The following is a 25,705-nucleotide window of genomic DNA, read 5'->3' on the forward strand; positions in this document are numbered from 1 at the left end:
ATAGAGACAATGCAAGTACTTTACATAGTTTTAAATAGTTTCTCTTTTCAGTTTAACAAATTTATACTTGGCTGAGGCTCGTTGCCCTAAAAATGTATTTAGATAACTTTTTTTTTTTTTGGCTTAACATTGTCATGTGGCAAAGTCCGTAAGTAGATGAAGCTTTATATAGTGCACTATCTAGAAAAACTACCCTGTGCTGTAATGTATTGTTATAGTTGATGCCATAAATACTTCTCTTATGTTCACTCCTGTCTTTCTGTGATGCAATACTCTTTTCTTTCTGATAAACTTCAAGAATAGTTTGGATATTAATATTGGACAGTGGTATGAAAAATACCACTTAAACAGAGGCTGTTGGAACCAAAAGTTCTGTTCAGTGGGAAAAGCTCAAGTTAAATTAGTTCGTTTCTGCAGATGTGGATCGGGATGAAATGCTGAACTTTCCTGTGAAAACAAACATTTGAAAGAAAATGTTCTTGGAATCAACAATATTTTCAAGGGAAATGGTTTAGACTCCTTCCATTATAATGAATATTTAATCCAGCACATGAATGTCTATTTCAAGAAAAGTTTAATTTCAAAATATAATGTGTATATATGGGGTTTTTTTTCCTGTTAAGTATTTTAATGAAATGTTTACAGTTGCAAATTAATCTAACAGTTGCATTTTTATAGACTCAAATCAATTTTGTTTGTTATTTGTGTGGTCTTTTCCATTTTTTTCTCATCATCAATTTAATAAATTTTGATGCTAATGTTTATTTGAGGGAGGGTTATAAGAATGGTAAGCATACTTACCTCCAGTAATGTTTTCAGTTAACTCTTCTGCAGTTGCGATTTTGGAGTATTTGTCAGCATTATACGTATTTTCTATCCAGTAACCACTAACTACAGGCACCAGATAGCTTACATACAAATAAAATAGTTCTCTCTGTGACTCTCAGGAAATATCTTTGAAAGCAAATACTTCATTTTTAAGTCTTAGTAATTTTAAATGTTCTTTATTCTGTGCTTCCAAAAACATTATGACATATTTCAAACATAAGAACTACAGCTGGGATAAGTAATGGTGTGTTCTGTTAGCTATTGCATAGATTTCTTTCCCCCCCCCCCCCCTGTTCTCCCCCCCACGCCCCACCCCCTCGCGTTTATGCTATGATTGACAAAGGTTAGCATTATCTGGTTTTAGTCTCCTGATCAATATGAATAATACAACATTCATTTTCTAACTATTTATGTACTGCTTTTTATCCTCAGTGGAAATAACTTTGAATCTACAGATGAAAAGCATGCTAATTTATAAAACTTGGATATCTGTCCTAATTTTACAGATGTGGTAAACCAAAGGAATGAGATAATTAATAAGATTGAGCTCTGCAAGGAAGTCAGAAATGGTTTTGCAGCAGACATCACGTGGCCTAGGGTTTGGGCCACAACGGACATATAGAGAGACTCTAGCTCATATCTGAGTGATCCATGCGTCATCTACAAGCAAGGGTCCTTTGTGGAACAGCTGTACAAAATTTACCATGAAAAAAACAGTAAAGTAATATTTGCCCAACAGTTATTATAGAGGTTGTGGAAAAAATAAGTTGGTATCTTGTTTGCCCTTTCCATATAGTGTCAGTGTGTGTGTGTATACAAATATTTTTATAAAGTTTATATATTATTAAGTAGATAATATATATTATTTTTTATATCTATATATACACACACATAAAAATAAAACCCACAGGCATTTTAACAGCAGAGTTCCTTGAATGCAAATCCTTGGATAATTTGTGGTTGTCTTCTTCCTAGGGTTCAGCAAACTCCTGCTTTTGATGGGAGCTTTCTGCTGTTTTGAGGATAGAATGAGACTGTGGAATGACTGTGGAAAAAGAGTACGCTGGGGAGATCATATTGGGAGTGGGCAGTGATCTCTGGGCTGGACCTTACATGGTTGCTGAATCACAAAGGTCTATTTATTTGTTTATTTTAAAAGATATAGTCTGCATAGAAAACCCTTGCATTTACACATTTGAAAATGCAGGACCCTTTGCAGGGTGGGAGGCTGAACATGACTTTTTCAGGCTGCTGCACAGTGTGGTGAGTTGTCTTGCCTAAGATTTGCAGTTTTGGGAAGTTCTCTTGCTACCTGGTGAGGTGTTTGAACACCGGCCAGTGTCTCTGTTTCTGCAGGGTGTGATGCAGCCAGGTGCTGGGTACTGGAGTGTGTGTTCCACTTAAGGCTGTGAATAGTCTAATTGCAGTGAAGCCCTTCAGATTGTTAAAACAGTTTCTTCTAGAAAGAGGGCGTAATTAAATGTAAGCCTTTCAAGGTCAGCTCTTTTGTGCTGATACTCATAAGCGTTACAATTAAATGCTGTTCTGTATTTGCATGTAGAATGGCTTCTACTCAGAGTGCTGTACAGGTACTACGCATCTTAATTCACTAATAGATGTATTAGCAAGGTATGTTTTTTTTGAGAACAGGGCTGCTATTCAGAGGGACCCCAACAGGCTACAGTAATGGGCTGAACAAAACCTCATGAGTTTCAGAAATAACGAACGCAGAGTCCTGTACCTGGAACAGACTCGCCCCTCCATGAGGACAGGCTGGGGACCACCTGGCTGGGAAGCTGCTCTGCTTGAGAAAGACCCAAGGCTCCTGGTGGACAGTCAGCTGGGCATGAGTCACTGGCATTGCTGAAGGCTGAGAGCTTTCTGATCCAAAAAAAGACATTGACAGACTGGTGTGAGTCTAGCAGGGGCCACCATGATGGTCAGGGGCTAGAGCACATGCCCTGTGAGGAGTGGCCAAGGGAGTGGGGCTTGTTCAGCCTGGAGATGAGACAGCTGCAGGGGGTCTTCACAGCAGCCTCCCAGCACCTGGAGAGGTGACTGAAAAGACAGTGGCCGTAAATTGAAAAAGGAGAGCTTCCAACTGGGTATAAGCACAATATTTTTCAATCTGAGGATAACTGGATGCTGAAAAAGTTGCCTGGAGAAGCTTTGAAGTGTCAGTCCTTGGAGGTTTTCAAAACCTGACTGGACAAGAGCCCTGAGCAACCTGGTCAGGCTTCAGAGTCCACCTTCCTTTTGAGCAAGAGGTTGGACTAGAGACCTCCTGAGTGGTTTCTGTGGTGCTAGATTCTACTTTTGAGAGAAACTGAGACATGGTGTTTGTAACTTACTTGAGATGACATACCATCTGTGGCTGAACTGGGAATAGAGTTATTAAATTCTGAGGCTCAGTGGTGCAAATGTGCATGCTAATGAGATCTCTTGGGTGAAAGAGCCATCACCGCTTGGGAAAATAGCCTTGAGAGAAATCTAGGTTAAATCCACATAGCGTTCCATCATACTGATGTCTGAGATTCTGGCAGTTGTAGGAAAAAAGCAGAGAAATTTTAGACATAAGAAGCGAGCGGGATAAGGCAGAGACAGGAACTGGAACGATCAAGGTCAAAAAGGTAATTTAGTATTGATCCATTTTAAGTGGAATAGGAACCTTCTCAGTTCCTGTTTTCAAACATTGATCTAATTCAGGATAAAGTCAAGAGAAATACTGCATTTAAAGTTACAGATTTATTATAAGTTTTTATAAGTATCGTAAATGCAAGTCAGTTATAAGTCAAAGAATGCAGGTAGGGAAAAGGGTTTATTTTGGCAATGTGTAAAAATGAAGTATTTTTCAAAATTGGAAAGTTTAATGAAATGCCATGTTTGACATGCTGTAACCATAAAGGGTGTAGTGATTTTGTTTTCTGAAAGCAAAATGTATTCTGAAAAATGTCCCATATAACCTCTTAGGTTTGGGGTTTCTCTTTTTTTAAAAAATAAACATCCCTCAGGCACCTCTTGCCAGTATTTGTGCAAGCTTTCATCTGTGTGTTTTGGTGTATGACTTAAACTGTTGCACCAGAACACTTCTCCTTTCTTAAAATACTTAAGAAGAATAGGTGTGGAATGCAGAATAAATTTCCATCATTCTAATTTATGAAAATCTATAGGTAAATTAATTAACATTTATATATAACATAAAAAATCCCCTGGCTTCCATCACCTCTTCACTAGCCAAGCTTATGAAAACTTTTTGTATTCAGTACCGTACAGTGGCAATTGCAGATCTCTGTGGCTGTCAGTGGCACAAGAACTTTTGAATTCAGCATCCAGACATTTAAAGACAACACATTTTCCAAGTAGTGTAGGTTTTGTTGAAGTTTCATGGTGGGGGGAGAAAGCAGAAGAATCATAAAGCCCCAAAGCAAAGGAAATAAAGGATGTGTGGAGCTTTATTACTTGTCTAGCACAGACCCAGCACTCCTGGATTTTTTTTTTTAATGATTCATTAATCCTCTTCCCGCATAGTGTTACTTAAAAGCATTAGATGTGTATCACAGAATCACAGAATGGTTGAGGTTGGAGGGACCTTTGGAGGTTGTCTGGTCCAACCCCTCTGCTCAAGCAGGGCCACTTAGAGCCAGTTGCCCAGGACCATGGCCAGACGGCTTTTGAGTATCTCCAAGGATGGAGAGTTCACAACCTCCCTGGACAACTTGTGCCAGTGCTCAGTCACCCTCACAGTAAAAAGTGTTTCCTGATGTTCAGAAGGAATATAAGATGGTATTAAGATCCTGTTGTGCTAATTGCTCTACAGAAAAAGAAAGGAGGGCAGTCCTTGGCCCTGAGTGTTTACAGTGAAAATGCAGGACAAGAGGCACAGAAGTGTTGGTTGGTGGGGCAGGCTAAAGATACAGCACTTCTGTGGCCATAGCCCAGCTCCTCTTCCCGAGAGTGTAGCACACTGATGTGGTGAATGGTTTATCTTGTAGCAGCAATGAAGGGAGGACATGGAAATAAGGTGTGCCCCATGCTCTGCATGTGGCAGAGACCGGAGAACTCTGCTTTGGGATGGGGAAAGATAAGGGAGCCATAGACACAGGATAAGAAGGAAATTATAGGAAGACTTGAAACCACTGGGTTTGGTGGTGAGAGAAGGGAGTTGGGGAATCTTGGAACTGGACAGAGAAAAGAGTAACAATTTGGGGAACACAGTTTGAAGAAAGAGTAAAAGACAGTGTGTGGTTAGTTGTACAATTGCTGTAGACAGCCTGGGATGAGGATATAGTCAAAAGCTGTGCATGTGAATCACCTGAAGAAAGTCCTTGCCTGGTCTACTAAGACAGAATTGTCAGGCCATTTAAATAAGTCTGTTTTTTTTTTTTTTCCTTTTTTCCACTTTCTAGTCCATGTAGGACCAAAGCTAACAATAAAAATAACCACTCTTAACAATACTGCTCCCAAATTAATCAAAGCAGCAGACTAAATAGTTACAGGCTTCTTCCTTCTTTATGTGTCCTCTTTAATTGTTGGCTGCTATCAAGTTTTGGAATCTCTTACCTCAGAAGTGGAAGGCAGTATTTAGGTAAATTGGGTTTACTCACATCAGTTAAGAGTTGCAGGATTACTCTTCCAAGATATGCTTCTTTTATTGTCCCTCTGTCACGTAGCTGTGGATGAACTGCTGATTCACATCCTTTACATTCACTTTACAGTTGTAATTTTCATTCACTTCCTGTAGAGAAATTGAACTCTTCATGTTCCACCATATTTATCTCTAGTTTTATTTCCTGCTCCCCTTTTCTTGCCTGTTTTCTGATTTGTTTTTGTTCTCCCTTCACCTCCATCTTTCCCAATACATGCAGCTACCTTCCCACCCACCAGCACTGATTCCCTTTTTAAGATGATCTTGAGCTGGCTGCTTATATGAATGTTTTTATTCCATGATGGTTATGACATTTGAACCATGAAATGAGTCATTTGATAGACACCTCATTTTTTAATAAAATACCCCCGTTATTTGGTGAAAGGTAGTATTCAACTAATATAGAATCATAGAATCATTAAGCTTGGAACAGACATCTAGGATCATCTAGTCCAATTTCTTTACTGAAAGGGTGGTCAAGCATTGGAACAGGCTGCCCAGAGAGGTGGTGGAGTCACCATCCCTGGAGGATTTCAAAAAACGTGTAGATGTGGCACTTCGGGACATGGTTTAGTAGGCATGGAGGTGTTGGGTTGACAGTGAAAATGACCTTGGACTTTGAACTTTGGAAAGCTCTTGGAATGTGTTTTCTTCTCACTGCTGGATTTCCTAGCGCTGTACAACAGATTTTGCATTTACAATATTGTTTTATAGAACATATACAGATATTAGAAATACAGGAAGAGGTTAATAGTACCAACTGCCTAATAGGTAATTCTGATTAATTAATCTCCTTGGTTATCCAGGCTACGTGACTACAGCAGGCAACACCAGAACTAAGGTCTGGTTTTTATGCTATTCTTTAGGCAGAGAGACTTTGGCCAGATGGATAAGTCCCTGTCCATCTTGACAGAAGAGGAACTGGCAGTGCTGCCACAGAAGGGTTGCAGTGTTCAGATATCAACTGCACATAAACAACCATAGCTTGTTTTCAGGCTTCATCTGGGTATAAAGAATACGTCACTCCTTGTGATAAGCGAGACATCTCTGAAGCATCTATTGTATATAAGAGTCCGTTTTTCCAACTAGCAAGTTAAAAGATCATTGTATTTAAATTCTAAATTTAATTTTATTAGGAAGCATAAAATTGCTGCTTGAGAGGCAGATCAGTATGGTAGCTTTCCAGATTCGCAGCATCTGCCAAGTGAGGAGCCTTGCAAAAGCCTGCCTTAATTTCCCATCTGCAACAAGTAATAAATAGAATACCAGGCTTGGAGCAGTCTTCAGGCAGGAATACCAATGGGAGGAATGCAGAGCTCTTTCTAAATTAAGTTCATTTTAAATTGACTGTCTTTTGGGAGGATTTTCTACAGATGTCAGATTTACAAGTCAGAGCAGGCGAGCCTGACCAACAGAATTCAGTTTATACAGCCGTTGGTCAGTATTTTATTTCAAGACTTTTTAGCCTCCCTCATTAAAAAACACTTTCAGGAAGTCATCATTAACTTCTCTTCTCCCCATTCCACTAATTAAAACTGCAGTTGGTCAATATTTGCCTTTAGGAAGCTCAGTCTGCCCCACTGCATTCTGTCCATCCGTGTGAGCTGACTGGCACGCAAAGGACCTCAGAAGAAAACTGTTCTGAACAGCTTCCAGCCAGTTCTACCCCCACTAATTGTAAGCTTTTATGTATGTGTGTCTGTGTATATATATGTATGTATTAGATGTTATTCTCAGATGCATAATTATGGATGGCTTGTGTATTAAGCTGCAGACATTTTTAGTAATATTTGTAATACTCAGTAACACTCTGCATCTGGTTTCTCTGTGGATCAAAGACTACGTGTCGGTTCTGAAAGACACTTCCCCCTCCTGAAGTTATTTTTATTGCCATCGTATCTATTTTTACATTTGGGCCATTATCTTTTGCATAGGTGCACAACGGTCATACAATATTCTGGACTCCCCACAGCATATCCATCGTATCTGGTTTAGGTGGATTCTTACCTAATTGATTCATATGATTTTTTTTTTTTAAAATCATATAATTGATGTGTCCTTAATTTCTGTAAAGGAACAAGGTCTGATAATCTTATCACCCATTTTAATATGAACTAGACATATGCCTTGTAAGTTTTTAGGCTGCTTCACTTTTATAATGTTAAAGCAATTATATTCCACTATGTACAAAAAGCCACAAGGGGAAAATCTAAGTAATTACCAAGTCTAATAATACACATTTGTGGCTCAGTATTGGAGTTTCTTAGAATAATTTTGTGATGTTACCCCAAACATGAATTTGGCCTTTCTGAAATTCAGCATTTATTTAAAGAAAAAAAAGAAGTAGCATTAAAATTGAACTGAAAAGAGCAAGAGAATATGTAGCCAGTAGCCATTAATAACTGCTAATGTTTGCAGGTTTAAGGGTTATTAACTTTTTTTTTTTTAAATCCACTCCAGAACAGTTAATGCTAATTGTTGTAAATATGTTCTTGTGAATATCTCTCTGTAATTGAGAGGTGCTTTGGTAAATAGTTCGTGGAATCATTTGTCCATCTCCAAAGTGTTTCATGGTTCCAGTAACAGGAGAGTGCAGCTTTACGTTAGCTGCTGCGGTCACTGATGAAGAGATCTTTACTCAAAACTGCAGTCATCTTGCAACTTCTTTGTGAGAAGAAGACTGGTTTGAGAGAATCTTGCCAACATCTTTAAATCTCAAATAAGAGAATTTAATACTTCTCATTTTCTATCTACAGGAAAATTGTTCCTGCAGAGCTTGAAGCTATTCAGGTTGGGAAGTTCTGAGCTGTTTAATTTTAACACTGTAGGATTTAGTGTACAAGTGGCAGAGAGATGCTTCTGTTTCATGTCTTGTCCATGGGAAATAGGCTAATCAAATGTTTTCCAATTAGAACAATCAGCTCATCAAGGGAAACAAGCCAGTATTGGGCTTGCATCCAGTTCCTCCTAAGGCATTTTGCATCAGAGAAGATTAGTTCTGTGGCATCATCTTAAGGTTGAGGATTCACCAGGGAGTTGGAAGTACACGGGGCAGGGATGAAGCAGAAGAGGGGAAAGAAAAGGACCGGAACAGCAATGATTAATTATTGCTGCTCACAAAAGTAGAGAGGCATATTTTTAGAGGTCAATCTTCACCTCAAGTACATGATACTTTATTTTGTGAGATACCTCTGGCAGTGGAAAGCTGACCTAGAGAAGAATTAGTCAGGCTGCAATCTCATGTTGTGCTCTGGCTTCAGAAGCTGGTGCTGTTATCTGAGAACAAAGTGTGGTTGTAACTATGTGGGGAGAGGTGCTAATTCAGCACTGTCGCTCTTAGTGGGGTTCCGCTTTCACTTAGCGTTTTTTCTTTCAGAACATGAGTCACCTGGAAGGAGGGTGAGCATCCGCATCCATCACACTTTCTTCTCTTGCAGTGCGGAGGGTCAGATTTATATAGCAAGGGATGAATTATTCTTTTGGGTCAATTCAGCCCAAACTAAGCTGTCATGGCAACAATACAAAAGCTTAGCCAGCTTAGCCATGGGACAGCTACTAATACGGGTATAATTTAGCTCCAGTAGGTTATTTATAATATTTTAATTTATGTTGGTTTTAAACTGCTTCATGGTGTACTTAGTTTTCAGATTCAGAAGAGGAAATCAATTCTGCATTCTCTTTCAACAGCATAAAATGTTTTCAGTGTTACCTAATGCTTGTGGTTCCTCTGTGCTGAGATGCAGTACTTTCATGCACTGTCCTAAGCAAGAGGCCAAACTGGGCTTGAACTCTTGCTCTAAATTTGGTGTGCTGTTTTCAGTAGGCTATGGACAAATCAATGCAATAGACAACTACAAATACAAAATGTGTTACTGTGCCACCATTAGGGATGCCTTCAGAAATAATAATGATAAAATTTAGCTGCTGGTAGAGAATTAGAGAGTTGTATTAAATGTATTGTTTATATCTGTCATCTCGTGTATCAAAGCAAAATTATTTAGGGTGGAATACTGATAAACTTGCAAAAGTTACTTTCCTTTTTCTGGTTATTTTTGTGGCCTATGCAAAATTAATTTGACATTAATCCCCATTTCCAGGTAGGTGTTCACACTGTGTGTGCCTTCTGCACCATTTCCCACATGCATATTCTGTTAGTCTTTCTGAACTTAGAAAATTATGTAAAAATGGAAGAGGCAGTTATACCACTAATGGATAATTCTGCTTGGAGTTAAAAAAGGTGGTGGGGGTGGTGGTGGAGATAAAGGCAGCACTGGGAAAGAATAAGGATACTGTTTATATTCTTCACTAGGGAATGTTTTGGTATCGTATCCCAGAGCCTGTTTGCTACCCGTTTTTCTGACATTAACTTACAACAGTTTAAATGACAGCTACTTAAAAAAGTTTTGGGTGTCCTTTATGCTTTGAAATATCTAGGGAAATAGTTACCTAATGATACGGGGCAACATAAAAATAAAAATCCTTGTTTTACCTGGTTTAGATTTATAATTGAGATGATTTATAGAAGAATCCACAGTGAATCTTAACCTGACCTGAAAGTTAATTAGATTACCATGGGTATTATGTCCTATTCTCAGTCTTTGCAAACAGCCAGGTTAAAAACCACGCAGCTAGTAATGCTGTAATTCTTTACACTGAATTCCTTAAATAGTTAGTAATGTAAAAACTTTTAAAAGTTGTTACTTGTCTTTTCATTCTGCTTTGTCAGTCCATGGCAACTGTTTTCTACCCACTCTCACACTTTGCCTTGTAATGTATCCCAGAAATGTTGGTTGGAAGGGGCCTCTGGAAGTCATCTGGTCCAACCTCCCTTTAGAAGCAGGATGGTTGCCAAAGCAAGATCAGCCACGGCTTTGTCTAGTTGAGTCTTGAAAACCTCCAAAGATGGAGATTTCACAATCTGATTTACTGCGGTAGTTTGCAAGGTAACGTAAAACAAAATCTGTGAAATATCTTCAGTGTGACTCGAAATATTTCTGAATCAGATTTTGGCAGCCATTGCCTGGCAAAGAAGCTGCATTGCCACTTCTGTATGAAAGATAATTGCAGTGTACTGTAAAGGTGGGTTTCACATCACCTAATTTTAGCTACATATAAATTAGGTACCTAGTTTGTTAACCAAGGAATTTCCCTCTATAATCAGTGAAAAGAAGTCAGTCCCTCCAGAAGGCGACTACTCCCTCTCAGGGATGGTTGGGATGAATTGTTTCAGGAAGTGCCTGTTTCTCCCACCATTTACAGGGAGGGTCCCGTTTCCATTTGGTGTCAGTCTTGCTTAGATGGCTTCGCCCAGGTGAGGGGCATTCCTTCCCATCTGGGCCCAGGCATTGTGGGGACTACACCCACAACTTTGTTCAAGTGGGAAGTCATCCTAATCAGCAAATACTGCAAAAAAAACCACACGAGGCAGAACATTGACTGACAAACATCGCTATCAATGCCTTCTCATGCTCTTCCTCCATTTTCTGGTTTGGGTTTTTTTGTTTATTTGGCTGTAATGATTTTGCCCTTGTCATCATTCTACACTATTGGGTTTTTGGTTGCAAAGGTGTAATGAATTGCTTTGTATTTATTTGAATTCTGATATTTTCCCAGGATTATCATGGCTTGGAAGAGGGTGACTCAAAGATGGGGTTGGGTTGTTTTTTTGTTTTGTTTTGTTTTGTTTTTTTTTTTTCTTGGATATGAGTTATGCAAACACTTGGGGGAGGAGAGAGCATTGTAATGTGGCTGATAGAGGAAAGATTTTGCAAGCAGCAGTTTATTGCTTAGGATGCCTGTGGGGACTGCATGGTTATGCAAACTAGTGCCCCAAAGGGGAAACATCCTGTCATTCCTTTAGCATAACACAACAGCAGATAGAGACATGGCCAACGCTGTCTTAGAGCAGAAAGCTTCCTTAACAACAACTTAAAAAGCATCTTTTTTAATTCCCACTCTTATTATTCTGCCAGCAAAGAGGTGGTAAAGTCTCTTTTGTTTTGATGGAACAGCATAGGAAAGGATATATTTTGCTCTTCTTGTTACCTTTGATCTTTTGTTCGTTCTTCAGGTTCACTTAAATTGCATATACCAAGATAGAAAAGAATCTGACCTTTCTGAACTGACTTCCTTACTCTGCTGTTGTTACATGCAGGTTGCCTGAGAAAGGATATTTTTCTGTCTGCAATCTGTAAAGTGGCTCACTGTGTGTTACTAGGTATCTCAGGAGATTTTGTTACATTTTTCTCTTCCTTAAGACTTCAGTCTGCTGATTCAGTCAGTGACAATGGCATGAAAAGTGACTGTTAGTACAAGTTTTCCTAAACCTCAACTTAAATAGATGTTTTAAATTTTACCAAATAAAATACGTTTTCAGACAGTTGTGATAAAGTGCGTATAGCCTTTTCTAATGGATGCAGTGTTTGTACTTGCTGTGCCTGAAGTAATCTGCTGTCATACTTGTCTTCAGAACAGTGTGTTGAAGGTCTCTCTCTGATGCATTGCAGGACCCTGAGGATGCTGTGCCTGTTGGGCAGAGGAGGGCCTGGTGCTGGTGCATGTGCTTCGGATTGGCCTTTATGCTGGCTGGTGTGATCCTGGGTGGTGCCTATCTGTACAAATATTTTGCGTTTCAGGTAAGTCAAATACATTTTGTTATGGGAGGGTTGCGTTCCTCTCTGTTATGCCTTACATTTAGAAGAGGGAAGAGGAGCAACAGACTAAACCAAATAGCCTTTCTACTTTTTTTTCTTTCCAAAACTTCAGCTTTTCTAAAGGCAAAGTGTATGGCCTGCTCTGAAGTTATCTATCAGCAGAGGAGGGCAGGAGCGAACCTGGCAAATAAAAGGGAGCAGCACTTTTGAAAACCTTACTTTGCAGAGAAAGGATTATATCTAAATAGGACTTGGGTTTAGGAACCCCAGTGGTGTCCTAGATTTTCACCTGCTCTCTCTCCTGTTTTGAAGTGCTGAATACTGGGGGTGGATTAACCCCTTGAAAGCCTCCTTGTTTGACCCCAGATTTCCTAGACACATGTGGTACTGCTAATGCACAGGAAAGGGACTGCTTGTCAAAGCAGTGCAGTGACTCTCGTCCTTCCTAGCCTCCACAGGGATAAGAAATACAGGCCCTGCAGGGGACTTGGGAGAAGCACAGTCAACATGGTTAAACATGCTCTGTCAAGTCTAATCCACACTGACAAGATTAAACCTCTGACAAAATGTATTTTCAGTCTTTAACAAATGGCACCACTGCAAGAGGAGCCCTGTGAAGGCAGTGGTGCCAAGGAAGTGGAGCATTTACCTGAAACATGGGAGATCTGAGTTAAATACTGTCTTCCTCAGGGGGACTTGTCACTGGGCAGCGCTGGATGTGCTGGGCTGTTGCCCAAGTGGTGCGAGCACACCCTCCCTCCTTCAGAGACTGCCAGGGTTGCAAGATTCACAGGGTCAGAAAGGGAGAGTATAAGCAAAATATGAATCCCTCTAGTCCACTGGTTAGTGCACATAATTATAAAGTAGAAATTCTGTGTTCTTGTCCCTGCTACCAGGATTATTTTTTTTCCCCCCATTTTAGTAGCTGCTACTGTGGAAGGCAAAGTGATTCAACATGAGAAATTCTGGCTGAACTTGCAGTTTATACTCTCTTAGGCTGTCAGGTTAACCTAATTTACAGGGGAGCAGTAGTGTTGCAAACGATGCTTAAACAGCATAGCGTATCTTGGTGGATTAACAAGCTCAGAGTAGCTGAAGGCCTGCAGTATTACTAATGCATGTTTCGTCGGTGCACTGGGGTGCTCCACCTTTCACATGCCAGCTAGCTGAAATTGAAAGTGCTGAAATTGAAAGTGCCATTTAATTCAAACATGTGGTACTTGTTTATGAGTCAGATCTGAGTTGAAGGAAATATTCAGGAATTGAGCTACCATTGCACTGAAGATGTGTTTTCAATGTAAAATTCTAAATTGATGGCACGTGCATATGCATAAGTTGTATGTTTCTAAAACTATCTGGTCTATAAATTTTGTATATGACTTCCTCTGACTCAGGACTTTATTTTATGCTTCACTTAGGTAACCTGCCATGTGTACTGTGACAGAAGGACACAAACTGGTTGTTTTAAATTATTTTTATTACCTTCTTGTCTTTTAAAACTGTTGAAAACAAAAAATAATTTATTTTAGAAACTGACTTTCGAAACTTCTGAAGCCTTGCAAAACTAAGCAACTTCACAGAATAATTGAAGTTGGAAGGAAACTCTTGAAGTCATCTGGTCCAACCCCCTGCTGCAAGCAGGACCAAATTCAGAGTTAGATTTGCTTTTTAAAGGTGATTTGGATGATCAGTTTCAATGTCTGAAATTGTAATTATTGACCGCAGTTAAATAATAATTTAATAATAATAATATGCATGCATATAGATGTAGGAACTTCATTGTCTTTCTAAAAATAAGATGCAATTTGCCACAGATAATGGATGCAAAATAGAAGACCAGATTTTAAGAACCTGATTTTGGGATCCTGTTTTCCTTGAATTTAAGGGAAGGACTCCCTCGGTTCAGTACAATCAAGGTTTTACCCATGGTCCTGTTGTAGATAGCAACTGGCTCCTACTTTGGTGTATGAATCAAATTAAAGGGAAAACATTTCATCTAGTCTGACAAGTTTTTCTTCTCCACAGTTGCTTTGAGAATATTAGTTTTAAACTTCTGACAAGGCTAGTGATGTTTTTGTTGCTGGGTTGTTTACTGTTTTTAGCAGGGTGGTGTGTATTTTTGTGGAATAAAGTACATTGAAGACGGCTTAAGTTTACCTGAGCCTGGGGCGGAGGCTCAGAGTGCTCGCTACCACACGATTGAGCAAAATATTCAGATCCTGGAGGAGGAAGATGTTGAGTTTATCAGTGTGCCAGTCCCTGAGTTTGCTGATAGCGATCCTGCTGATATTGTCCATGACTTCCACCGGGTAAGAAATATTTCTGAAGAAGTTGAAAGCATTTAAAACTTGAAAAATGTTCCCCCTCAGTCATCCTGATAAATGTACTCCCTAATTATTGTGGTGGGGAAAAGTGGAGGGTGGAGGAGGCAGCAGAAACGTTTTGATCAGCAGCAGGCTGCAAGCAATTATTAACCGGGCATACAAAATACAGCGTTATACAATCATCATGAGGTAGTTTGTAAACCACCATTTGCAAATACAGTTCTCTTTTTAGAAAGGGAAAAATCTTAGAGCTATTTACTTTCCTTAGTATGGGGAAGTAAAGAGAATACAGTTCTTACTGTGCTAAGTCCACCAAGCCAGAAGTTGACCAACCGCTGTGGTGCCAAGGGAAGTTTAGAAAGGGCTGTCATAGCTTTGACCTCAACTTGCAGGGGCTGATTGCATCTAATGTCACTAGGTATGTTCAAGCACCCCCAGAGGTTGCTCTGGCAGCATAGCTCAAAAACCCCAAAGCAGCAGCAGAAAAGGAAGGAAGCGACCAGCTGACTGACCATGGAAGAGAGCTCATTTTCCAGATGCTGTAAGAAGCCTAGCAGAAGCTAAATTTTCCTTGTGCACCACAGGCTACTGTGATTCCTAAAGGCACTGAACCAGGATATCAAGGCACTTTTAGCTGTTTCTTCCCTTTTTGTAGAAACAACTTTGATTGATAGGAATTGTGGTAATAAATTTTTGGTAAGGCAGCTGATAGGCTTGCAGCTCTCAGTATTAACGACAGAGCTGTAAAACAATTAGAAGCCCTTCTTTTCTGTATCAGCCTGATAGAAGCTGTCTTATAGTGATGAAACGTTCTACAGCTGGTTTTCAGAAAGCTAAATTTCTGTGAACATTTGAAGACTTCACTGAACAGCTTTTTTAAGCAAGGCTGAAAAAGAAGAATAGGGAAGCGTCCTATTTTTTTTATGCAACCTTCAAAGTTTCGAGTTTTCCAGGCAAAATGAGTGCTATCTATCAAATATTCATAACCAGAGTTGGAGGAAAACATTGCTTGCTTGAGCTATGTCATTTAAAAATATTCCTGAATATATTTAGGAAGCTTCTGTTAAGAGTTAGAGCAAAGCCTCTAAAGAGAGAAAAACAAAAAAAAAGCAATATGTAAGAAGTGAATAGGAACAATATAATATTAGAAATTTACTTTTTGATTTAATGGGTTAAAGGCTTTGCTCTAAAGGTCAGTGCAAGGATCATTTGCCATAGGCACAGCACTTACTCCCATGTAATGAGATTAGTTGCACTGATGATTGCTGTCCTGGTACTATTTTGACTGTTGGGCTCATGGTGCTCAGTATTTTATATACGTCCACAGCCTTAGAGCTTTCAGCAGCTTGAGATAATGTCTTCTTTAGCAAGAACAGATGCAGTAAAACACAGCTCAGTGAACAGAGCCATAGGATTCATCAGGATAATTCCCTGGGCTTTTATATATCTGTTTTTATCAAATAATGGCAAATATTGCAGTTCAGGTACTATAAAGATAATAATTCAGCTGTGAATAATCATTAACACTTCGAGTCAGTAGTAGTTTTGAAAATAAAAGGATTTTTGTTGTGTTATCTGTAACTATTTTTTTCCTTCTATATTTTGTTCTTACCAGCAGCTTTCCCCCTTTACACTATAACAAAATAAAAAAGCGTGGAGATTAGAGCAAGGTTTTTGCCCTGTTGTTTCAAAATGCAGGCACTAGGAATAAATGAATACTGTACTTGATTCCGTAACAGCTCAAATACACCTTTGTAATTTCATTACTGTAGTGCATTTGAGCTACTTATTGCCTGCTGCCTTGCACAAATCCCTGCCACAGATTTAAGTGACATCACAGTCTCATCAAGACTGCCTTTTATTTCTGCATTTACCTACCCTCAAATTGGAGTTTGTTGGACAGACTTTATAGTAAACAAAACAATAATTTGAAGACCAACATGAGGCAATAGCAGTTTAGGAAAGTCTGTATGTGAATTTTCTGATGTTCTTGTTATTTTGATTAAAATAAATATTTCCTCAACAGAGACTCACTGCCTATCTTGACCTTAGCCTGGATAAGTGCTATGTGATTCCTCTGAATACTTCAGTTGTTATGCCACCAAAAAATTTCCTGGAGCTGCTCATCAACATCAAGGTATGGTTAAATCCTAGTTTGTTCTTAAGACAGGTAAAAAGGAGAATTTTTCCTTTTTTTTTTTTTTTTTTTTTTTTTTGGCCAGAACTCTGACATTCACTCAAGGCGCAGAAAGTTAACTGATCACTAGAGATCTTTGCAAAGAGATAAAAAAGTCTATAACCTTCTTAGTTAATTAACTACAATCATGAAAGAATTATTAATTCAGAGGAAGGCAAACAAACCTGATTTTAGTCTTTGATGCTACAGATCTGGCTGACAAAATTGTGTAAATGGGGTGTACCTAGTCTCTTTGATAGTAGTGTATGCTTTTTTAAATTTGTAGTCCATTGTGACTAAAGTTTCCATAACGCATGTATGCGCTGGACTGGTTAGCTGAGAGGCTTGAAGTAGATATACTGGGAAATCCTTTTAACATGGGCATTGTTTAAAGCATAGGTCCCTAAGGTCAGCCCCTACTTTGAACTGATCCAGTGGCTTGAGGGTGATGTACAGGAGGTGTGTTGGATCCGCTGTGCGTGCCCAGGGAAATTAGATGTGGCACTATGTGTGATGGACTAGTGCTGCATGCGAGTTCATGAGGCTTCTAGCAGCCTTAAGATGGATCTTCCTGTTTCCACGGCGGGTTTGTAGGAGTGATCAGGATTTGGATTGTACAATTAGCAAAGCCCATTTAAGCAAGAGGGTTTTTAGTATAGCCAGTTTCCTGGTTCTGCAAGCACCAGACCTTCAGAACAAGATTCGTTGTCCTTAAAAACAAGGACCGTGGAAAGGACTAAGATACCACAATCGCTGAACGACCGAACATGAGTTTTCAGTATCGTGTTGTGGGAGCTCCTAATCGCTTCCCAGCAGGGTTTGATAATTGAACACTACTGCCAGGCTTGTGGTGCTGGTGCTGGCTGGCTTGTCGCCACCACGGGGACATGCTGTTCTGTTAGCAGTAGTAACTGGGTGAAACATAATGGCCTGTGAAATTGAGGAGGCCAAAGTAGATAACCTAATGGGGTCTCTTACTAATTTAATATGAATCATCTTTATCTTTTTTTTTAACTCTTACATATGTATGCTTTTAATGCAGATTTAAATAGTATTTACCTTGTTTTTCAGCCTTTTGGTTTCTTTACAGAACAGCAAAACACTCTGGGTGGGGAAGAGCTGATAAGCTAACTTGTGTCTAAGATTTGGGGAAAGTGTTTTATTTTACTGGGCTTTTGTAACTTCAGAATTGTTAATATAATCTTTGGGTTTGCATCTTTCAATCAAGGCTTTGGAATTAGGACTCCAGGAACCATTTTAGCCATTTCTGAGTGGTTTGTGTATATAAATAAATTTTATGTGAAAAATAACTTCACAAGTAAGTCCTCTGCTGCTTTTTTGCTGCCTATTTTGAGACAGGCTATTTAACCACACTTTTCATTTCCTGTACATAAGGATGTGGTGGTGTCTGTAAAACTCGGTGACCCCATATTTTTTTACTTTGGGTATGCTGTTTTGTTTCCATTTTTAGTTTAGACAAATTCCACTATTAAAATCTGTTAATTTCCTAGTTTGTCACTAGTACTAAATCAAATATGCTTGGTTTACAAGTAAGAGGATAACCAGGCATCACACATTTAATTGAAAATCTGTGCAAAAGCAAGCTGTTTTGATCATTGTCCCCAACAGTGAGTGCCCTAATTTTATGAGACATCTGTTTAATTCTCATTGTATTAACAAAAAGCTGTGGGCATTTGATGTCTCAGAAAATCAGGCTAAATGTTTTGTAACTGAAATTTGGGAAACTATTCTGCAGATGCACAAAGTGAGTAAATTTTGTCCCGCAGTCTCACTGGTTGCACAAGGGAAAAAATGTATGAAAATAAAGTGCTCGTTTCAGTCAAATGAGCTCTGAATACATGCAGAGGGCATTTTATGAAAATGGAGGTGCTCTGGGCTGTTTTGTTTTGTTTTGTTTTTTTAAAACATAATTTTAGCCTAAAGAACCACATTTCTATATATTGATACAGTTTGCTTGAATAGGCAGACAGTGAAAGGCCTCCTTTCCCTTGGGAAACAAGGCTGAAACCCAGGTATATTTGTTCATCCACCTCGTTCCCGTTGTTGAGTCCACTGGCCAATTTTAACCATATGCAATGCACAGGATGTCTCAAAGAGGATGAGACTTGTGGCTATCCTGGATCCCAGTGCTGGGTAATTGCTCCTGCAGCAACTGGGCAGAGCAGATTTCTGCACTGAGCTCCCCCTCTTCTTGCGCTCCTGGGAGGGCCAAGAAGGGCAGGTCCAGGGGTGGTCCAAGAGGTCCCGGGAGGTCCTGCACTTTGGAGGGCACGAGCCTAGGAGTGTCCTCGCAGGCTGCCCCAAGTCCTCGGCACCGCTGCCCACCCTGCCGGTGCCCTGCACTGCTGCTTTGCTCTGGGGCTCCCTTGGGACTCTCTCCTGAAATTTGAGAGACCAGGGGTTAAGATACAGTAATTTACAGTGATTTAATTACCAAATAGAGTGGGATAATTTGGGAGTGTGAAGTCTTCCAAGCTCTTATTTAAAGAAGAAAAATTGCTGTTGTTTTCCTCATAGTATGTGCTGAAGAAAATTTTCCTAATTTAAGGTGAATTTTATACAGTCCTTTCTTTCTTCACTGGAAAGAATAGCATTTAATCAACGTCTTCTCAACATGTTGCTTGGACTGAAAAGACAGTCTTGTTTTGCAATGGAAATTTCAAGTTGTTTATTGTCAATAAAAAATATAGTGATCTTTTGCCACAGAAGCTGAATTTGTTTCCATAATAAGTGATCGTTTTCTTTTTAGAAAGCAAGCAACACCTTCTCTACTGCCATAAATTAGAATCACACTAACAGGTTTTCTTAAATGAAGTAATATTTCAGAAAAGTTGATGATTATTTACCAGTGGCAGTATTAGGAAATCGGCTGATAGCTAAGTATGTGCATCTTCAGCTGTGTACAGTGAGGTGTGCACAGAGCTGGATTCCTCCATCATTTCAGCTGTGGCAGAGTAACACTGAAGGAAATAGAAGAGGCTTGGGAAGCCTTTGCGTGTCGTCATGGCTCTTCCCTTTTTCACTGTATTGCCTTAAAACACCTGATATACCACCATGGCTTTCTAATACCTTTCCATATTTTGGAATTATTTCCAAGTGTGGGAGTCGCCATAATAACTTACGGGGCTAGATGGTCTTGTCTTGCATTTGGGTTGAGAGTTGTGACCCACACTGTGAATATATTCAAGGCTTCCCAAACCCTGTGGACTGCAGCTGGAGTATACTGCAGCTGGCATGCTTCATCAGCAAGAGTATTTCCATGTAGAGCATGCTTCTGCCAACTCCTCAGTTCCCACTGAGGTCTGTTGGGCTGTTGTTAATTAAGTGAAAACTTTGGATGATAAGTGCAGGACTGATCTGTGACAGCGGGTGCTCCTGCAGGAAACTTTTATTCTCTGCTGAAGACTGACGTTACTGTAGCAGAAGGGTGGTGGACGTATGCATCAGTGGAAGTTTTGTGACCTTTTTGAGTATAATCATTATGTATTTCTTGTAGTGCAGTGCAGTCATGTTTGCACATTTATAATAAAATTCTGTGGGTAATACATATTTTGAGAGAATTCAAAGAAGATGTCACAGCCATGTTAAAGAAACACATTGCAGAGCGTTTCTTGTGTACTTAGACCACGAAGAGATGGCTTTTGACAGAGCTGTTGTATTTTTGTTTAACAGGCTGGAACATATTTGCCTCAGTCCTATTTGATTCATGAACAGATGATTGTTACTGATCGCATTGAAAATGTGGATCAGCTGGGATTCTTTATTTACCGCCTCTGCCGTGGCAAGGAAACCTATAAACTACAGCGCAAAGAAGCCATGAAAGGTAAATTTTCCTCCTGCGATCTTTTGTGTTGGCAGAAAGTTCAATGCCGCTTGAGTTCAATAAATAGGCTTGATTGTGTTGAAAGGAATGACTCTTATTAAAGCAAGGGTTGCTTATTGCAGTAACTGGCTCTGTGGGCTTAAGTATGTCTGATACTTTCTGTGTAGGTATGGAAATAAGTCATTCTATTGTGCAAAAGTGCTCAAGGCCCCAGTGAGCTAGGAGCTGCTAAAACGTGTGTGTGTGCATGGGTATGTTTTCTGGGGTTCAGGCTTTCATTGATGCTTTTCTTTAATCTTGTTTCTTGACCCACCCCCTCCAAAACAAAAAAAACCTTTAATATATGGGAAGCCATAGCCTTGTAGTCCAACTACAGAATTGCAGGTTCTTCTTGTCATTAAAGCCATCTATAAATTAGTCCACATCTTCATATTTGCATCAGTGAAATGTGAGTAAGAGTTGTCTTCTCAGGAGAATTTTAGTGCTTGGTACTCCTTCATGGAAAATGTTTGAAAAACATCATTTGCAAGAGTCTTGACAAGCTCTTAAATACTGCCTTAAAATTTTCACTTAGATTTTACTCAGACTTGCTGCCTTTTTTTTTTTTTAAACTGTATGTGATGTGCAAGTGCGCACTGAAGCAGTTTAATTGCTTTAGTCATGTTGTTGGACCTGACTGCTTGGGAAAACAAGGAAAAGAAATATGTTTTATAAAAATAGTTTAGAACAATGTTTAAAAATGAAAAGGTCTTAATAGTAAAATCCAGTTCAAAATTCAGTATGTTGATCCTGTGGTAATAAATGATGAGCATAGGTTGGCAGCAAGCATTGGTTTGGCTAAAATTTGGTTAAATTTTGTCTTTCTCCGATTCCAGGATTATGTTGTTTAAATACTACTGGTCCACCCTTTTTTGCCTGTAGCGGTTTATTCCTTTGCTGTACTCGCTCTCACGTCCCCACAAGTGTTTTTACAGACACACAGAGAGGGAGATTGGGAATGGATCTGGATTAAAACTAGCCAGTGGGGGGTTTTGGCAGGCTGGTTTTAACTAAACCAGTACTGCGATTTGGTTCACCCCACCTTCAGGATCATTGCCTGCTTATTGATTATCTAAGTATGAATGTGTGCCTACGTGTGTTTTCTCTGAGAGGGGGATCAAAGAGGGGTAGTTCTGATTTCTGGTGACATCTTATTATAGCAAATGTAAAACTATGATGTCTCTGATGTACCTCATCGCTTCTTGTGTTTACCCTCCATTGTTCTTTACTAATACAAACAGGAATTCAGAAGCGTGAAGCTGTCAATTGCCGAAAGATTCGACACTTTGAGAACAGGTTTGCTATGGAAACACTCATCTGTGAACAGTAATGAGGAATATTACTGTTACAGGAGACTTAAAAATTACAGTATGACCCCACCCTTTGTATTGTGTGCAGTGATTATTTTTTAAAATCTTCTTTTATGTAAGTAGTGGACAGGGCTTATTGCTGAACATCTTCCATGCTTTTCATCTCATGATACATGTAAAATCAATATGTTTTAGTTTTTTCCTTATTTTCAGGTGTGGTGTTCTTCTTATATTTGAATAGCAATTGTATAAAGACTTAGTTGCTAGTGCATTTCATGTGATGAATCTTGAATACTAGGAGGAAGAGAAAGTCTTTGAAATATCTGCCAGTTTTTAATTAAGTAAAATTGAAAAGAATTATTAATGTACAAATGGACTGCAAGAGCTACTTCTAACTGTAATATTATCTGCTATATAGTTTGTTACAGCATATAGACAAACCTGTATTTGACTCTCCCTAACAAAGTGCAATTTGTTTCATTTTTAAAATATTGTCATATTTACCTTTTTAGATTGATTTCTGACTTGATGTTTTAAAATGGCAAGTGTTTGCTGTAACAATCTTTTAGAAAATTAAGAAGTAACTTATGTTACTAACTTGTATATAATCCATGTATGTGCAATGGAAAATAAACCTTATAAACCCGTTTGTCTAAAAGTCTTGTGTTTTCTTTTGCTATTACTGGTTTTTTTTTTAGGGGAGGGGACTACAGTTAAATTTAGAGTTAAAATTAACACTTTTTACTTGCAGTGCTATTTTTAAAAGTGAGAAGATAGAATAGGTGAGGCCTGAGAAATGAAATATGAACGGAGAAGCATGTTTTTCCTGTTCCTTTTTCATTTAAAGGCAATATTGTGCTGCTTGCTTAAATTCTGGGTTGGTATTTCCACAAAACGTACAATGAGAGTGGAGATCCAAAGCTGACTTAACATGTTAATGTCTGAAATCCCTGTCCTGAGTATTTGTCAAATGATGTACATGATCCTAGAGCGTGCCGAGAGTCAGGCTGACCCAGCTGAGAGCCAGGAGTGTTCACAACATGCAGGACTTCGCATTTCCCGTTGTTGAACTTCATGGCATTCCTTTCAGCCTGTGCCATTGAGCTTTGCCAGTTAATCTGGAGCTAGCTCAAATATCGCTAATACCATTCTGTATTGCGCCATTTACACTTAAAACTACTATTCTTAAATCAAATTTGAATTTTTTTTATATGATTGGGATCTTTGTAATGGCAACTTTTGTAGGGGAGAGTGCAGGATAAGATGTATCGTAGTACCTGCTGTTTTGAAGCTGGTTGCAAGAAAAATTACGGGAGAGAAAAAAAAGAGAGTGATACTCAAAAACAAGGCTGGAAAATCTCTTCCAAAATCCACTTCTAAGCTTCCATAATATGAGAACTAACTTGTCTTTCTGACCAAATTTTGAGCATTGATTCATCGGGAAAGTAGGAATGTTTAATAGAATATTTGCATATTTATTTGCAAAAAAAATACTGCTTAAACTAATTTTTAAATAATACACACCATAGGTGTCCAAATCTTTTGTCTTAGGTTAATTCAGTCAAGAGGCTTTGGACTAATCTTATTTTTTCACCTTTTAAAGGATCTTTTCTTAATATAGTGGGAGGATGCTTTACTGGTTTGGAGCTATTATATGATTGTAAACATGCTATCATCCAGCTTCCTGCTATTGTGAATGTTTGGATCGAGATAAAATAATTTGTTTTAAAGGAAGCTTCTTAAATACACAATACTTTTTTTTTTTTTCTTCATCTCCATTTGGCTTAATTTACAGTTTAGTCTTAGTGTAGGTGCATTATATATAAAACAAAAAGTATAATTGCTACTTTTCAAAAGCTGGACTTTTTAAATCCATTCTTGATGGTGCATTGCAGTCATGAACATCAAATAAAGCCTCACGTAGATACAGGTTAGATGCTCATGTATAAATGATATTTACATAGCTACACTTTGGTATAGATGTAAGCAAGCTGGAAAATCCGCTGGGAAAACTTTAGCTACAAACATTCAGGATGTTGCAATTGTGTGTTTGCAATAAAGGTCAAATATATGTCAGGAAAGGGTTACTGGTGCGTTCTATGACATGAGATTCATGCTGAAGTACTTTTAAGGATGTTTCCTACCTTTACATGAGTGTATCATTCCTGTTTTCCTTAAGTTGACATGAAACTTGCTTATTTTTAAGTAAGCCTCGCATCATCTTTAACTTGTTTTCAAAATAAAACTCAATAAGAAACTTGGTGATCTGTGGTGTGTCCTTTAATGGAGACACCAGCAAATGAGGCTGCTGAAGGGTTGTCAGAGGGGGGGGAGAAATAGATTTGTTCTTATAGACAGGAGGTTTATATGATCATGCTGCATGCCTGTGTCCCTAAAACTTTTGAGCCCGTTGGATGGCAGAAAGAAATTTATTTCTGTCAGTAGTGTGAAAATAAGTGTGGCGAAGGAGGGAGAAACTTGCGTGCACTGAGGGAAAGCTCCCAGGGTGTGCTCACCTCTTATTAAATGCCAGGCAGTTTGCATGGGAAGAAGACCTAAAACACCCTGAGTGCAGGAAAAGCTCTCATTGGAACTTCTGCCCTCTTAGACAAAGTTGATGAAGCACGGGACACAAATCCATGGAAAAAAATAGCTCTAGGAGCTGCTTGGGCTTTTTTCCTTTTTTTATTTTTAAATAACAAAGTATAATGAACAAACATAGCTGTGCTATACTGAAGAAAGCCACATTTCTAGCCCAATGAATTCCAGAAAAGGGTTAGTATAAAAATGACCTCACTGGACAATTATCTTTGCCAATATTTTTAAAACTCCTTGTAAGAAAGAAAATGATTCCTAATGCTGAGAAACACTTTGTCATTGAAGTAGCAAAATCAAAGAAGTGCCACTGTCCTATGCCACCATGTTTATTTGGTGGAAGGGGTTGTGTTGCTCTCTCATGAGTCCCAAACAGCCTCTGCTGTTCAGTAGGTCTTTGCATGTGTAAGGGTATTGTCACTAGTTGATGTGTATGATCTGGGCTTGCAAAGCATGATAAAAGCTCCGAGTCTTCCCTTCTTCTCTAGTTGAAGTCTTGCAGCTTTAGTAAAGAGCCATGGGGCAAGTTTTGGCATGAAGAAAATACTGAAGGCCTGCAGGACAGAAAATGCAAGAGTTTGGTTATCTGGTGGAAGGAGAAGCAATGCGGACAGATGTGTTGCGCTTGCAGAGACAAAAAGCAGGGGCTGGATTCATTTATTTGAAGATTGTTTCCAGCTGAATCAGTACCATCGGAGCCAACAGAGTTTTATCAAAGCCATCAACTGAGAGTAGCGTTGTCCTCTGGAAAGGTGGGTATGCGCTTTTGTTGGTATGAGTTGTATGGGAGGATGGAAGTCTGATACGGCTGTGTTAGCAGAAGCCTGTGGTTTAGAAATATTAGCAGAGCTGTACTCTTACTGGCATTGTTTGTTCTAGTTGTAGGAGGATATTTTACTGTCGTGGGGGAAGCAACGTAGAAGAGCTTACAGCATTTTCATGCTATGAGTTTTGCTGGAATACTATACACAAATGTTTTCACCGAATTAGGGTATTTGACTGCCATGCCTTGGTAAAGAACGTCATCATCTTAGGCTCACTCTTAACAAAAAGAAAAAAACAAGATCACAGGTAGATATAATTCAGACAAATTCATGTCTGTTAAAATTAATTTGATTCCTATTCTCAGGAATCAAATACTTCCAGTAGAGTGTATTCTGCTTCTTGTGAGTTTAGGAAATCTTGGAAGAGGAGGCATGGGAAACATCCTTGCTGGGGAGACTGCCAGCAGCAGGACAGGGTGTTGCCCATGCCGGAGCACGCTTTCTCACGCGGAGGGAGGAAGCAGAAC

At 39.1% G+C, this 25,705-nt stretch overlaps 1 protein-coding gene across 2 annotated transcripts in view; it reads left to right on the forward strand.

Moving 5' to 3' along the window:
* The window catches only part of ITM2B (integral membrane protein 2B), a 28,290-nt gene extending 5,804 nt beyond the window's left edge, over nt 1-22,486 (forward strand). Inside the window, exons 2-6 of one of the 2 annotated variants that reach the window (XM_072850214.1) lie at nt 11,980-12,108; nt 14,232-14,435; nt 16,477-16,587; nt 20,320-20,470; nt 21,751-22,486. In XM_072850214.1, coding sequence (XP_072706315.1) covers nt 11,980-12,108; nt 14,232-14,435; nt 16,477-16,587; nt 20,320-20,470; nt 21,751-21,839 — 684 coding nt within the window. In that variant the 3' untranslated portion in view covers nt 21,840-22,486. Of the gene's footprint in view, nt 1-11,979; nt 12,109-14,228; nt 14,436-16,476; nt 16,588-20,319; nt 20,471-21,750 lie in introns of both variants that reach the window. The other variant, XM_072850213.1, reaches the window with a different exon arrangement.
* Nucleotides 22,487-25,705: the final 3,219 nt, after the last annotated feature.

Source organism: Ciconia boyciana, chromosome 1 (assembly GCF_034638445.1).
Source record: "Ciconia boyciana chromosome 1, ASM3463844v1, whole genome shotgun sequence".
Classification (NCBI taxonomy): domain Eukaryota; kingdom Metazoa; phylum Chordata; class Aves; order Ciconiiformes; family Ciconiidae; genus Ciconia; species Ciconia boyciana.